Consider the following 15087-nt stretch of genomic DNA (forward strand, 5'->3'; position numbering starts at 1 on the left):
TTAATGTAGTGCAGTAAGAAGTCTCACTGAAACGTAGTGGAGTGAAAGTATGAGGTAACATTAAATTAAAATACTGAAGGTACCTCAGAATTGTATTTACGTACTGGATGTAACAAAAAAAAGGGTTTCCAGTGTAACTAGTAACCAAGGCAGAATAGAAAATAGGGGCCCAGTGTGTGTGTGTGTGTATATATATATATATATCTATATATATATATACACGGTATATATGAAGCGTTCAGCTTAGCAAAGCAGTCCTTTAATTATAAAAAAAAAAAAAAAAGTTACCCTTCAGCAAAAATCATTCACAGTAGGCTAAAGGTAAACCTCATTAACACCTGGAAGCTACTAGCGTTCTTTCATCCTCATTCCCACCCTGCAATAGTCAGTCAGTGATTCATTTTATTTACTTTTATTACCCAAGTGTTTTTTTTCTTTTTCTTTTTCTTTTTAAAAAGGCATCATATGGTGAGTCTGAAGCCAGGTGTTTTTAAAATATCAGTGGAACAATTACACCTCCGTCCTTTTTTTTTTTTATATGTGTGACAAGAAATATACGTTACTCACTCATTAATTAAGCAGTGAAGGCCAATTCGTAATATGTAGAGATAAACAAGCATTACATGACAAGAAATGCACTTAATTTAGAACTGGGTTAGAACATGTTTGATTCAATTCTCAGAGGAAAGAAAAAGTCATTCATAATGTGAAGAGGGCCGAGCAATTTGTTAAACAGTTAAATAATTTCAAAACAGTATCACTCAATAACTAATGCAGCTTTAAGACGACAAAAAGACAAACATTTAAGATACATAACAATATTACAATAACCAAAACTTCCAGGTAATCTTATGTCACAGGCTTGATATATTTCCCAGTCATATCTTCATTCAAAAGGACGGCACTCCCATCAGCTGTGTACCTACACCACAAAGAAATGTGGTGCTGATTGTGCCAAGTGCAAAAGTTACAAATATACATAAAAGTGTTGTTCCCACCCAGGATCAAGTTTTACAAACAGCATAAGAAAACCATCTCCCAATACCGAGTTTTGCCATCACAGACGCAAAATAATTAAAATGCAACATCCAGCTTGAAGGAATAAGTCTCTAGTCATTGTCTGATCCTTCAGGAGGGTAAAATGTTAACGAGTCATGAAAATCGTGCCCGTAAGGTCGGAGTCTGTAAACTCCAAACATCATGACCTGCATTTGATTTGGTGACATCCCGCTGAATGTGACAGCCAAGTCGGAGCAGCAGCCCTCCACCACATTGGTGGGGTTGTCCTTCATGCTGTCTGTTATCAGGCTGTCGACACTCTTGCTGTTGAACAGGCCCTTTCCGTGTGCATCTTCTCCGTTCTCTGCAAACACACCTGTATATTTGAGACACACGGCCAGCTGCTTGTCATCACTCAGCTTCCACAGGGCTCGTCCTCTCTCTGGACATTTGTCTTCGTCCTGAAACACGTGAACCAGCCTTTTCAGAGCTTCATAGCTTAGAACAATGCCACTATCATACGCCACATACTCAAGCTCCCCTGACTTCATAGCATTGCCCAGATAGAAGGGCTCACTGGGATCCTTTGCAAGCACCAGGTATTTGAGGTTCTCAATGATGGCAAAAGTAGTCGGTTGTGCCACAAAGAACCAGCGCAGGTCGCCGGCATTCTCATAAGCATGCTTCAGAGCTTTACGTAACCTTGCCCAGTCATCTTTTTCTTTCAGGTCTATGGCCTCGAGCGCCTTAGAGGACTCTGAGGTGTAAAACACAGCCTTGTCACAGTGTTTGCTCCAGGTGTCCATAGCTGTGGCCCAGTAAACAAGGATCTTTGGCTGTACCATGATGATGCAATAAACCCGGACTTGATTGCTCAACTCCTGCACCTGGCTGTCAGAGAGGCGATTCAACTCGTCTTTACTTGGGGCCTTGACGTGATGATGATGGTGTTGGTCCTCCGTCCTGGACTCTGTGCTGGGGCTGAAACTACCCAGGAGTGACAGCACCAAGCAGAAGAGGCCTCCCATGAGCATCCCCTTCATGAAAGAGCCTCCCTCAGACAACATTTTGGCAGCAGACACTGGAAAAATGGGAAGATACATTATTGCGGCTGTCAGGAAATTCAGTATTAACTTATTTAGAGCTGAAACAATTATTTGATTAATCTAAAATACTGGTGTTTTTGACAATCACTTAATCTTTTAAGTAATCTTTCAAGCAAAGAGGCCAAACGCTACCTAGTTTCAGCTTCTCATTGTGAAGGCTTGCTGCACTTCTATGTTTTATTTGTTTATAAGTTGGACTTTGGAGTATCATCAAACAAAATGACTTGAACTTGAAAACATAACTAACTGCCACGAAAGATTATTTTCTTCAATTATTCTGCTGATTGTTTTCTTGACTAATCTTTCAGTCTATAATATATCAAAAAATTGTCAAAAATGCTTGTTAGTTGATGCCCTTTTCCTATTTGTGGAAAAACACTACACGGCAAGGAACAAAAGGTGACTCAAAATTGAATCAGACTTTGTGTTTTATTTGGCTGGAGACAAATTTCTGTGCACTGAAAATTTATCCACTGCAACTATCAACTACTTTCACAAATAATCAATAAACTGGAATTAAAAGTATCAGAAAATTGTGAAAAATCCCCATCAAAGCCCAGGCTGACACCTTTATATTGTTTGTTTTGTTTGACCAACAGTCTAAAACCCAAAAATATTCAATATACAATCATTTTAAACAGAGAAAAACAGTAAATTCTCAGATGTGAGAAACAGTAGCCAACATGTTTTCTGCATTTTTTGCTTAAAGAATAGCTTTAATATTTAATAAATTGTCAGATTCATTGTCAATCAAATTATTGATTAATCACCTCAGCTCTGATCCTGATCCCAGAACCTTAAGTGACATGTTGAGATGGTTTGTTTTATTTGAGCCTCAGTCCAAAACCCAGATATCCAGTTTGCTATCATAGAAGACCTTTAAATATTCACATTTCAGAATCTGTAACTAGTGATTATTTGGCACTTTTGCTTAAAATGTGAAATAACTGAAATGATTAATCTATCATCGAAATAGTCGCAGAGTCAAATTCTGTCTGTCGACTTATTGATAAATCGACTTATTGTCTTAGCTTTAACGTAAATACTGCTTTTTGTAGTCTGCCAGATTAATACATTATTTTGTATACAGCATTGTGGTTCTGTGCTTCTTTAGATCTTTAGGTAATATTAAGCCATTAATAGTGGGTGGCACTTGTATTGTTCAACTCTATTCTCCTGAAACTTATTTCATTGCGAGTTAACCAGCTCAGAAAAGTCATTCATAAAATGTAAATCTGTTCGTCTTTTATACAAACATTGCACAAATATTGTGGGCTGGCCTTCTTATTTGATCTCATTACTACTGTGTCATGTGTTACTAAATGTCATTCAATATCAGCCAAGGAAAGTAACTAAGTACATTTACTCACGTTCTTATGTACAATTTTGATGTGCTTGTACTTTACTTTGTATTAGTATTAGTATTTCCATTTTCTGCTGTTGTATACTTCTTCTCTACATTTCAGAGGTAAATATCGTACTTTTTATTCCACTAGATTCCTTTGATAGCTTCCGTTACCAATTACTTTGCAGATTCAGATGAACACAAAATATAAAGTAAAAATAAAAATAGCCCAATAGCCATGTCAGAAAAATGTCAAAAATTTAAAAAAAAATTAAAATGATTAATCAATTATCAAAATAGTTACTGATCACTGTCGGTTCTATCGACTAATCAATAAATCAACTTGTAATAGCCTACTACTATTCTACTTGTATGAGTATTTCTACACTGTGGTGTCGGTACGTTACTTAAAGTAAGTGACAGATGTGATTTGCTGTTGGGCTTCGTGCAGAAAAATGCCCTGTGACAAGGTAACATTGACATTTCAGGTTGATCTGGTTTAATCCGTCTGTTTGAAGTGTTTTCGCATTTTTAATGTCGACGTTTAATTTCTGAAGGAATAACGCTGAGTTTATATAACTTCCTAAATACCAGCGATTGGGATTAAGTCGCGTTACCTGTGGCTAACCGTTAGCTTTCATCTTCTTATCGTTACGTTTCACGGCTAACTGTGGGGTCTTGTTAGCGACATAAATACAAGAAATAAAGAGTATTTACTCAACCTAGTTAGGTTAAAGCTGCCGCGTCAGGTGCTGCTCCTGCTCTGCTCGTCTTTCAGCTCCCACGTTTCCTGTTCGGTGAGGTGCTCAACGTCAGGCGAGACAATTATTAATCAACTAGGTGGGGGCATGATTCACAACACGACTACAACTTCTTCTGTTTCCTCGTATTTCTTCTTCTGCTCCTCCTCTTCTTCTTTGAGGTGTTAACGGCAGCTGGCAGCCTCGGTGTGGTGTTACTGCCCCCTCCTGGAGTAAACTCGCTCCTACAGGCCGGTTCGTCAGGGCCATAGACTGTAGGGGCATAAAGTTGGATAATGGAATAAACTGACGCTGAATTTAATTGCACGTCTTCATTTAATGGGACAATAACACACGCAAGGCGTTAACAGCGACCAATGGAGAAAGAGCTCACAAACGTCAACATACATTTGTACTTAGCACAAGAAGGACAACAAAATTAGACAATACCCCCTAAACTGCATTTTTCATTATACAACTTGAACAACTGCAGAAGAATTATATTTCATGCACGGACCCTTGCTTCTTTGTCTACACGTTACCTCAGGGGTGCGCTGATGTATCCAGGCTTCTTTCCTTCATCCTCATCTGACGACCATACATAATTTAATACAAATGTTATTTCAGTAAATATATTCATCTTTGCAAAGTTTGTTACAATCTAAGAGAGACAAGTCCCGGTGCTATTATACTCTATATCAGCATGTCATGGATTGCCTCTCGTCCAATCAAATGAATTCAGAAACTAACTGTTGTATATAATTGTATGTTCTTGCTGAACACTAAATAAATTGTAAGGATTTTTTAAGAATGTAAAATATTGGAGATGTAGGGTTCATCTGTATCACTGGTTGACTATTCCTTCTGTGAGGATTCCTGTGATCAATCAGCCATCTTCTGCCTTGTCAACCTCAACCTCTTAGAGTAATGGAGCTAGAAACAACCTCAGTGGGCCCTTTCCTCTTTAAATACCTCCTCTGTCACGCCCATACAAATAACTATTCAGTAAACATATCCATCTGTATTTAGATCATTATTAATCAGTCACAAATTGTTTAAGACACATATAAGACAGTCTGCACAATTTGAAATCATATTTCATCCCTCTTTTCTCAACCCACTATAATTAAGCTTTCACTATGAGGTTTTAAAACATGTTGTGCTCCCTAATGTGTGTTCTCTTTTGGAAAACAAGCGGTGACACAGCAGATGAACTCTTCCTGATTAAACACCACAGCTATTTTAAGAGCCTTCGCTTACAGAAATTGACCGTACTCTCTGTCCGACTGGATTTGAATAATTCACAAGGAAGTGAGGACACACAATTAAGTAATTTGCCCACATTTGTACGTATGCCATGCTCTATTATTTTCTCAAATCTTTCCTTAGATATTCACTATTGGGTATAAACAAATCAGTTCATTTAAAACTCAAGCTTTGTCATAGAGCAAAACAGTCAGTTTGAGTATCAAAACTGTGTGATCTCAGTTTTTGTTTTCAGGTCAACGACAGAGGAAGTCATAATGACTTTAAATACACATTCCCCTTGACCACGATAAACACATCAATATAAATCATGAATGGAATTTTAATTGTGATAGTTTGTTATTGTTTTGTCTTACTGCCCCTCTCTAAATGACTAATGTGTTTATGTGACTGGTATGTCAGTTTTAAGGTGACTGTTTGACCTCAAAGCCAAACTCTGCTGTGCCTCTGCCTCCTCTCGTTGACTGCACGGCGGCCAGATGAATCAAAAGTTGTTGTTTTCAACAGAGCTGTGGAGACAACCATATAAATCACCTGATGCCACGTACATTCATCTGAAGAGCATTTGTGACCTTTCATTTTGACAAAAAGCCCTTGGGCCTACAGCCTTGTTGAACAGGTAAAACTCCAGACTGCTTTTGATCTTTTATATTTTTTGGAATCATTTACTCTTGACTTTGTTCTTACATTTTAAACATTTAGAAGTTAAGTGATACGTTCGTTTTTAAATCTCACATTGTAATTTTCTGTCCTCTCTTGACGCAAAAGTACAATGTTTTGTGATCAAATTAGCTGTTTTTCAGGTAGAGGTGAATTTTGGATGTAGCACCTGCACATAATAGATGTGTGTTAAGAAAAAGCTTCCTTCCTCAGGCCGTCGGTACAATCTGACCTCCGTATATCCTCTGCCTTCTCTGCCACATTACTGAATCTTTTACACTGCCCTGCACACTGCACATTTGCATTTGTGACACTTATTAGATATTAGATGGTCCGCCATGATATTTGTTACATATCCATAGTGCCCAGATGATGTGTCCTAATGACTTTGGTGATCTTCTTACTTTTCCTCTAGCGCCACCATGAGGCTGAATTTGTGGTCACTGAAATATGGTGCATGCCCCCCTGCAGGATGACTTGCAATAACTTTGGCAAATGCTTAACTTCTCATCCAGCGCCATCATCGCATCAAAGAGCTAATTCGTCCAACACTTTGGTTTATGACCAAATATATGTAAATGTAATGAATGAATTCCCATCATTCCCAGCTAAGCTACGTTAGCATTTAGCTCAAAGCAACACAAGTGCAGCCTCACAGAGCCTCTAGCATGGCTGTAGTCTCTTAGTCTTGTATATTGAGAACAAATGGAACATCTGTACAAAGAAATGAAAGGTTCAAATTTTAACATTTTTTTTTTAATCTACATACCCTCTTCCCCCTTCACCCACCCCTCCAGCATCTTCCCCCTTATAACTGTTTGTACCTTTAGCTCAGGATTACCACAATGTGACCTGTTTGCTCTTTGGACAGTCATAATTAATGACCTCAGAGATGTTAATCGTTCAACTCAAAGTGACGCGGAAACCTACAGTGAGATACTTCCACCAGCTCTGTGATCGCAGACATGAGCAATGACACGAATTGGACATAAACCATCAGAGCTCCGCTGGACAGCCGGTGATTGCTGCTGCAGAGTAAACATTTGTTAGGCCTCTCTGTTCAAGCACAGATAGGCTCCGGCTGAATTGACAGGGTCCCCTAAATTGTGTCTATGACGCCTGATCCATCCCATCTGAACCATTAAGAAGGAGACTGGGTGTGATGATAATGTATTGATCAGGTTGTGATGGATGGCCACTGAGGGTATATAAGTGAAGTTCTCAGTCGGGCTGAGGTATAGTCCAGATCGGGTCATCTAAAGATAGAGGCACCATGCTTTCTGTAGCTCTGTTTTACCTTGTAGCTGTGATTTGTTCTGCAAGACGGACACATGCCCTACCTCTGTACCCTGATACCAACCTGGAGCCACAGCCGGGTAAGACTCTTTCTGAATAGTTTTCTCATTTTTTCTTATATATTCTTTTAATTTTACTGAAAATGTTGGTTTGCTTTAGGTGAATTATACCTTTTAAAACTGACCTCTTGTCATGGGCAACACTGGCAAATTCTTCTGATTTGCTGCATACCAGTGAGGCATGAGTTCAGCTGGGAGAGCAAACTCACTGCAGAGGTATTGACGTCCGAATGGCAGAATGATGAAAGGAAGTTGTTTTATTTCAATAGATTTCATTCAGAAATTAGTGTCAGAGGTCGAGGATGGGTCCAACACTGCCGAGGGGGAGCAGAGAGAGAATAATCTGTATCCTCTACTGATGCAGCGCAACGGAGGCCGAGACTCTTGGAACACAGGTAAAAATAATAACGAATAATAAATAGATATTCGCAGTCCAAAGACAAATGAGTCAAATATGATTTTCAAAATAATGATATTTCAACTTTTACTACTACTTTTTTTCCCACAGGGGCAAAAGGTTCAGCACAACAAGATAAGTTTGCGAACATGGTAAGGCTGATAATATGCATCTGTCCTCACCAGTGCAATATGTAATATAGCACTATATATAAAATATTATCGCACAGCAAATTAACTTAAGTAAAGTTAACTAAAGTGTTTCAAGGAAAAAAGGAAAGAAAAAAAGTAAAATCAAAAAATGAAATCATTAAAATATAAGAAATGATTGGGACAGGACAAAGAAGAAGGTAAATGTGAAGGATTGAATTGGAAGTTTATAAAACTGTTTTACTAGAGATTTAAAGGAAGTCACTGAGGTAGGAAGATGAATTTTTAACAAGAAGGCTGCTCCAGAATTTGAGGCTTTCGCACAATTGGCAAAATCTTTTAAACCCCTTCTTAAAACTTATCCTTAAAAAAAAAAACATTCTAAACTGAATAATATCATTTTATTGTTGATATTTTATCCGCTCTCCGTACTTTTAGTCGCCTGAAACTTTTCAGTTTTATTGTGCTGAATTGTTTTACGTGGATTTTCCTACGCAAAGCGTTTGTAACTGTTTTGAAAAATGTTTTATAAATAAAGTAGATATTAAATATTATTATAAATGCATCTCCTTTAGCTTTAAGCCTAGATCACAGGGACTGGTAATACAGGTTTGTTGCAGGTACACAGGTGCTTTAAAATTAATATCTGAAAATCAGTTCTAAAATCAACTGGGAGCCAATGCAGAGAGGCTAAAATTGAGACTATGTGATCACCATACATCTACATATATTTGTTGTTGTTGTTGTTTTCAGGTTGAGGACCTCAAAGAAACGGTTTTGAAGCTGGCAGCGGCCGACAAACTTCGCTCTCAGGGTTTCCTCAGATCAGAGCAGAACTTACCAAAAACAAACAAAAGAGGTGAGTGACTGATTCTTTTCTATCAAGCACAAACCACACCTGCTCCTTTTACGCTGTCACTGACGAGGGCTCAGGCATTTAGTCCTGACGTGAGATCACCTAACAATACCTGATGTGATACAGGATCTGGGCTGACGTTATTATAATGCAATGAACTAATCAAAAGGATGTTTAACTAAGGCTTGTTGTGCTTGTGCTATTTAAAGTAGGAAAGGTTATTTACACCTGAACAGGCAGAGACTGAACCAGAACATTCTACTCAAGTAGAATAAGTAAAGTATATAAATATATATATATATATATATATATATATATATATATGTATATATATATACATATATATATATATATTTATTTATTTTTTATTTTTTAAGAGAAATTGAAACCTAATGCTCACGGATGACAGGTGCAATTAAAAGTGTGTTTTAACCAATTTATTGAATGTTTATATTCTGATTATAAATGATGAACAATGGGAAGTAAAATGTTACTAAATATAAAATAGCAGAGGTACAATACCAGCACAGGATGATATGTTATAGGAGTAAAAAATAAATAATAATGTGATTAGTTTCAACAAAATCACAGATTTCCTTCAAAGGGCTTCACAATCTGCACAACATGCAGCATTTACTCTTAGACCCTTGATTTGGATAACGTTACAAAATAAACCCTTTAACAGGGAAAAGGGGAGAAAATTCATGAAGAGCAAGAGAGGAGAGATTATTCTGACAGACATGCAATAGATGCCGTGTACACAGTGTATATGGAATATACACAAGAACCAGAAGTAAAATTACAACATGGTTAAACAGATTAAAAAAAAAACATTAGGTAAATATTAAATGAATATATAAGTGCATAAAGAATGTAAGATATCCTCAGCTTTGTTCCTAATTCTTCACCCTCTGATTTCCTGAAAGCGTGTTTCTGGAAATACTGTGTGACCAACTAGAGCGCAGCAGCAGCAGCAGCAGCAGCAGCGGCAGCGGCGGCGGCGGCGGCAGCGGCGGCGGCAGCGGCGGCGGCGGCGGCAGTGGCGGCGGCAGCAGCGGCGGCAGCGGCAGCAGCGGCAGCGGCAGCGGCAGCAGCAGCACATCTGGTGTGATTCTTGCAGGGCCGGGGCGGAAACGCCTTCACTCTCCATCACCGTTTGTGTTTCCCACCAAACAGTATATTCATCGTCTAAACTGTATCAGCAGAAAATATATTTTTGGAGTTGTAAAATGATCTTTTTCTGTGGCTGAGAATAAAGTTGAATATCTGAAAAGTCATTTATGTGACCTGCTTTCGGTTTTGAATTTTAAGATAAATATTTATGGTTTGAGATGTAAAGAAGGACGATGAAAGTCAGGATTGTTTCTGCATTTTTTCCCACAAGGCAGCATTAAAGCACTAGTCAGCACACACCAAAACCAAGAAAAACAAAACCAAGATTATGATATTATTATTTTATTATTATTGTGACAGTGAGACAATTTAATATCATAATCATTATCAAACTGTATTTGTACAGGGTTAGATACAGAAGTGTATTTCATGTTTTACATTAAAATGAACTGTTTGTGAAGGTGCTGCTCAAACTAATAGAATCATATATATTCTAATGAGGGTGTGTTGATCATAAAAAACTTATATTTATATTTACACTATAAACAAAAATTCTGCTAAATTACATCAACAGTCAATTGCACATTTGGCCTTTTCAATGTGGCATAAAAATACCATTTATCTGTGATCGACTATCAATAAATAGTCAATACATACAACCAATAAAACATTTTGTTTTAGCATGTCCCCAAGTCTTACTACGACATCAGGTCAAGCTTTTTAAGGTGGACTAGTGTCTGATTCATTGCCACAGTTTTAGCGCCCTCTACAGATCATCATACATGGTTACACTTGGGAAAACCAGTTTAAAAAGTTTACTTCCTCTTGTTGACCACACTCAAGTAAGCCTTCTCAATTTCAATGTCTGCCGGACACGTCTGTTTGAACTCCTCTCTCTCGTAGGCGTTCTGAAGGTATCGCCACACACCTGTGAACTGGTCGGGAATGTCAAAGTCGCAGTACTTCTTGGCAGCAATCTGAAATAAATGGAAAGGAAGATCAAAATGAAGCGTTTTGAGAGCGTACCTGCAGGTACAGGAAGGTCAGAAAGTGACAGAAGTACTCAGATCATTTATCTAATTGAAAGTATCAATTCCATGATGTAAAAATACTCCATTACAAGTAAAAGTAAAATGCATATAAAATACATACTGTTCAGCATTATGTTTAATCTACAAAAGCATAAAGTAGTTGTTAGTGTTTTATAAAGAAAGCTGCCTTGCCTATTAACAACCCCAAACAATACTTTTTGTACGGAGTCAGGTTGGGAACCCCAGGTCTAATCTTTCTCTAGCTGTCGGATAAATGCAGTGGAGTACAAAGTAAAACATTTCCATCTGAAATGACAGTTTAAACAACTAACAACCAACAGTTTAAGATCCACTCTATAACCCAGCTGTACAAAAAAACCCAAACTACACTATACCAGAGAAATCCAACAAAATCAACAACACAACTGATGTGATGTCTCACCCTGATGACGTGCAGCTTGGGCAGCAGGTTGCAGTCAGCTAAGGTGAGGCGGTCGCTGTCCAGGAACTTCCTCTTGGAGACGCTGATGGTTTCCGTCGAGTTGTGGTCAATTTCCTCAGGGAGGGGGGAGTTCAGGTAATCATCCAGGCGTTTAAACTCCCGCAGCAGGTTTTTCTCATGGACTGGAGAGTCAGAAACACAGAGACACATTGAAACGTGTGGAAATTAAGTAAATTCACTCAAGTACTATGTTTAGGTATAAGTTTTACTTTACTTTACTACTTTTCATCCCACTACATTTATTTGACATGTATCTTTAGTTACTAGTTGGGTTAATAGGTTAATCTACAAAACGGTACAAGCTGTTTAACACCCCAGCCAAAGGAAGTGGCTCAGGAACTGGACTAATTTGATTATTATTTATTATTATTTATTATTATTTATTTCTAAATCATTTCAAATTTCAACAACTTTATATACTGTTTATATACTATGACATTATGAGCTGTTATATGTTTAATGAATCTTACAGGCGTTGTTTGGGCTGTTCTTTATGAAAGCAGAGAACTTTGCAAAAATGTCAGCACCCACGTCAAAGGACTCTTTGTTCAGCGGGCTGAGATGAGGATACCTGCAGGGAGGAGAAGAAAGGAGAAGCTTGGGGGTAAACATGTGCAATGAGAATAAGCCATCATCAAATTCATACTTCTTTAATATTTGTACAATGATTAAGCCCTACAGTACCTGGGAGGGGCCAGTGTTTGTTCAAGAAACTCCTCGATTTTGATGAAGTCTGTTTTCAGGGTGCCGTTGTAGAGGAGGAAAGGAGGGTTTGTCCCTGGGGCCAGGTCCTTCAGCTCTGCTGGTTTCCTGGAGAAGACACAGAAAAAGATGGACAGAGAAAAAGGGACAAGGAGGGAGGGGGTTTGACTTGGTTATACATGTCTTCATTCAGTGCTACGATCAGACTGTTATCAAGCATGCGAATCCAGAGAGCCTGTTGGTTATCGAGGCTGTCAGAATCGAATGGGGCACTCTGGATTAATGATTTCAACGTTAGCTGTTGGTTTAGTTATAAAAACACACAGCGCTGGGAGTGGTCGCTGATTTCAGAGGCCCGCTGTGTGTGCGCTCTGAATCATTCAATTATCAGCATCCTTTCAAAGTTTCCTGATCTTATTTGCTCACCGGTAATGACCCTGAGAAAGTCACACAATAAAAGGCTCAATTAAAGAAGGTGTTTGTCTGAAAGCCACATAGAGCTCTTTATATTTTTGAGTTTACAGGTTCCACCCTCTTACACCAATTGACAAGTGAGAAATGGGTTGGATTACTGAAAAAAACTTCTCAATTTCTCCCTCGTTCCCTTTCTTAATAGAGTCCTGTGTGAAAGTCCCCACGACCAGATGCTCAGGAAGTGTTTGTGTCACAGAAGAGGGGGGGGGGGGGGGGGGGGGCTTACTTCCTCATGTCAACAGTGGTCACTGTAAACTTCACTCCTTTCAGCCACAAAACCATGAAGAGCCTTTGGCAGAAGGGGCAGTTCCCCACATTCTCACCATCATGTCCAGCCTGAAAAGCAAAGAAAAAGTTTTGTTAGGACATTTATCTTTATGGTCAAAACGAGCCACAAATGTCCAGCAATCACAATATCTCTCCTCGTCTCCTCTGCTGATAAACAAGTGAGTGAGAGGCATGTCGGGGATATTTAAAGGCAGTTTCCTCCATGTAGAGGAAAAGCAGGCATTGTGTTGTTGCAGAAAACAACAGACGCCAACATTCACACTTCTCCTTCAGCCAACTCAAAACCATGTCAACACTGTCTGGTTACAGCCCCTCCTGCATTTTTACCAGACTCCAACTTTAAACCATATTGTTGTCAACATGTGGATGTTCAAGAAATAGTATGATATTTTGGGAAATGATTTACCTTCTTCGTGAGAGTTAGATGAGAAGATTGACACTGCTCTCGCTCTCACTCTATGTTTGTACAGTAAACATGAAGGTACAGTCAGCAGCTGGTTAGCTTAGCTTAGCATTAAGGGAAAATAGCTAGCCTGGCTCTGTTCAGAGATAACAAAATCTTCCTTCCAGCACTTTTAAAGCTCATTACATAACAAGTTATCTCTTGTTTGTTTGATCTGTACGAAAACCAAAACAACAACGAAACAATTTGTGCCGGAATGTTTCTTGGCTCGGAGCAGTGCCCGTATCCAACCAAGAAACAGTCCAGCACAACCAACCCCCATGAAACCACGACTTGTTGTTTTCACACTTTGGTTTTTGTACAGAATAAACAAATGTGTGTATAGGTGGATGTTGCTGTCTTCAGACACAGCCAGGCTAGCTGTTTCCCCTCGTTTCCAGTCATTATGCTAAGCTAAGCTAACAGGCTGCTGTAGCTTCCCCAAAATGTAAGTGATTGAATGTTGAATGTTGCCGTCACGAGGAGACACGATGTTCTGTCTGTGTATTTGTTTCTTAGATTCATTTGACCTCGTTTTATATGTTAGAAAAAAACACAGTGTCTGTACTGATACCCACAACTAAAACAAATTTGTGTTCAGAGCATGAAAAAAAAGAACACCTGGTGTATAGTTTAGTGTTTGGATAAAAGTGGTATGATATAGCTGACTGTATCTGAATGTGTGCGTAAGTTAAGTGGGTGTGCCAGCTTCATACTTGGGGCCAGTCACCCTGCATGCTCCTCACTCCCTCTGGGTGTACGATGATAAGGTGGACTGTCTGTCTGTGGCCAGAGGTCGCTGATAAAAACATGACGTGACCCTCAGCGAGAATACAAACACTTCAACATCTGTAGCACATGGTATCTGGGGATGGCGCCCATCAAAGTGGGAGTTGTCCTCTGATTGATGCTGCTCATACAGAAACTTATTGTAGATCTCTGCCCTTTTACAATACTGATAAGTGAGAAGCAAATCCTCGTGTGACTCCTTTGTTTGCCTATATATTTTTTCTCTTAGATAACAGTGATATCTAACAATGAGCAGCACATTCTTTTGACAGTGAATTCAGGTGTAATTGGCTTTTGCCTCACAGTTCACAGTGAACTTTCTCTTGCAAGTAATTAGTGAAAATGAACAGAAATGACTGACCTTAATGAACAACTCGATGCTTGGCTCCTTGTCAGAGTTCTGCCGGAGTGCCATCTTGTCCCAAAAAAGTTTTATTCACTTCTTTTTTTTTTTTTTTAATTCCTTGCTCCAGGCACAGCTTCTGCTTCTGTCAGCGCAGCCTTAAAATATCCACAGAGCGGAGGAGGAAACTGATAATAGTGCCCCTGAACTGCTCTGGTTTCAAGTGCCTTCGTGGTCGTGGATGTCAAGGGGAAAGTGTAACACCTCACAGCTACTAACAGGCTATCGCACTGAACATACTTTACCAGCCAGAGGAGAGGGAGGATCCAGAGAAATGGGCGGTGTACACACTCTTAAATACCCCAAGCCATGATCAATGAGACAAGAGCTCAAAATAGTAGGTCCCTCTAAAAAATTGCAATATACAGGAACTGATAAGAGGATGTAACTCAAAACACATAAATTCGGACAATTCATTTGGGCCAATTACATTCCATCCGTGTTAGATATGGAGGAAATAATAGAGGATG

The 15087-nt window shown here is 38.9% G+C and overlaps 3 protein-coding genes across 4 annotated transcripts; 1 reads left to right on the forward strand and 2 right to left on the reverse strand.

The window, feature by feature from the left end:
- Positions 1 to 396: 396 nt before the first annotated feature.
- On the reverse strand, positions 397 to 4339 carry c1galt1c1 (C1GALT1-specific chaperone 1). Of its 2 annotated transcripts, none has more exons than XM_056382043.1 (2): positions 4173 to 4339; positions 397 to 2080 (listed from the first exon to the last, which is right to left on the reverse strand). In XM_056382043.1, the coding sequence occupies exon 2, from the start codon at positions 2064 to 2066 to the stop codon at positions 1110 to 1112; it is 957 nt and encodes a 318-aa protein (XP_056238018.1). In that variant the 5' UTR covers positions 2067 to 2080; positions 4173 to 4339; the 3' UTR covers positions 397 to 1109. The 2 variants fall into 2 exon arrangements, with proteins under 2 accessions (XP_056238018.1, XP_056238019.1); XM_056382044.1 differs by having other exon boundaries at positions 4068 to 4339.
- A 2959-nt stretch (positions 4340 to 7298) lies between these two features.
- Positions 7299 to 10281, forward strand: urp1 (urotensin-related peptide 1). The gene is made up of 5 exons (XM_056382048.1): positions 7299 to 7492; positions 7741 to 7866; positions 7980 to 8020; positions 8771 to 8876; positions 9800 to 10281. The coding sequence occupies exons 1-5, from the start codon at positions 7390 to 7392 to the stop codon at positions 9829 to 9831; spliced, it is 408 nt and encodes a 135-aa protein (XP_056238023.1). The 5' UTR covers positions 7299 to 7389; the 3' UTR covers positions 9832 to 10281.
- Positions 10282 to 10312: 31 nt separating this feature from the next.
- Positions 10313 to 14848, reverse strand: clic2 (chloride intracellular channel 2). Its single transcript, XM_056382045.1, has 6 exons — positions 14576 to 14848; positions 12922 to 13031; positions 12204 to 12329; positions 11990 to 12090; positions 11460 to 11641; positions 10313 to 10963 (listed from the first exon to the last, which is right to left on the reverse strand). Exons 1-6 carry the CDS (start codon positions 14627 to 14629, stop codon positions 10802 to 10804), a joined length of 735 nt encoding a protein of 244 aa, XP_056238020.1. The 5' UTR covers positions 14630 to 14848; the 3' UTR covers positions 10313 to 10801.
- Between the last annotated feature and the right edge of the window lie 239 nt (positions 14849 to 15087).

Source organism: Seriola aureovittata, chromosome 8 (genome assembly GCF_021018895.1).
Source record: "Seriola aureovittata isolate HTS-2021-v1 ecotype China chromosome 8, ASM2101889v1, whole genome shotgun sequence".
NCBI classification, from domain to species: Eukaryota; Metazoa; Chordata; class Actinopteri; order Carangiformes; family Carangidae; genus Seriola; species Seriola aureovittata.

Bases quoted from the DNA above. Each gene is read 5' to 3' on its own strand.
- c1galt1c1 (XM_056382043.1), bottom strand. From the start codon at position 2,066: ATGTTGTCTGAGGGAGGCTCTTTCATGAAGGGGATGCTCATGGGAGGC.
- urp1 (XM_056382048.1), top strand. From the start codon at position 7,390: ATGCTTTCTGTAGCTCTGTTTTACCTTGTAGCTGTGATTTGTTCTGCA. The intron at 7,867-7,979 runs GTAAAAATAATA...TTTTTCCCACAG, and splicing joins CCGAGACTCTTGGAACACAG to GGGCAAAAGGTTCAGCACAA. The intron at 8,021-8,770 runs GTAAGGCTGATA...TGTTGTTTTCAG, and splicing joins AAGATAAGTTTGCGAACATG to GTTGAGGACCTCAAAGAAAC.
- clic2 (XM_056382045.1), bottom strand. From the start codon at position 14,629: ATGGCACTCCGGCAGAACTCTGACAAGGAGCCAAGCATCGAGTTGTTC. The intron at 12,330-12,921 runs GTAAGCCCCCCC...TGTCTTCTCCAG, and splicing joins ACCACTGTTGACATGAGGAA to GAAACCAGCAGAGCTGAAGG. The intron at 10,964-11,459 runs GTGAGACATCAC...CATTTATTTCAG, and splicing joins CCAAGCTGCACGTCATCAGG to ATTGCTGCCAAGAAGTACTG.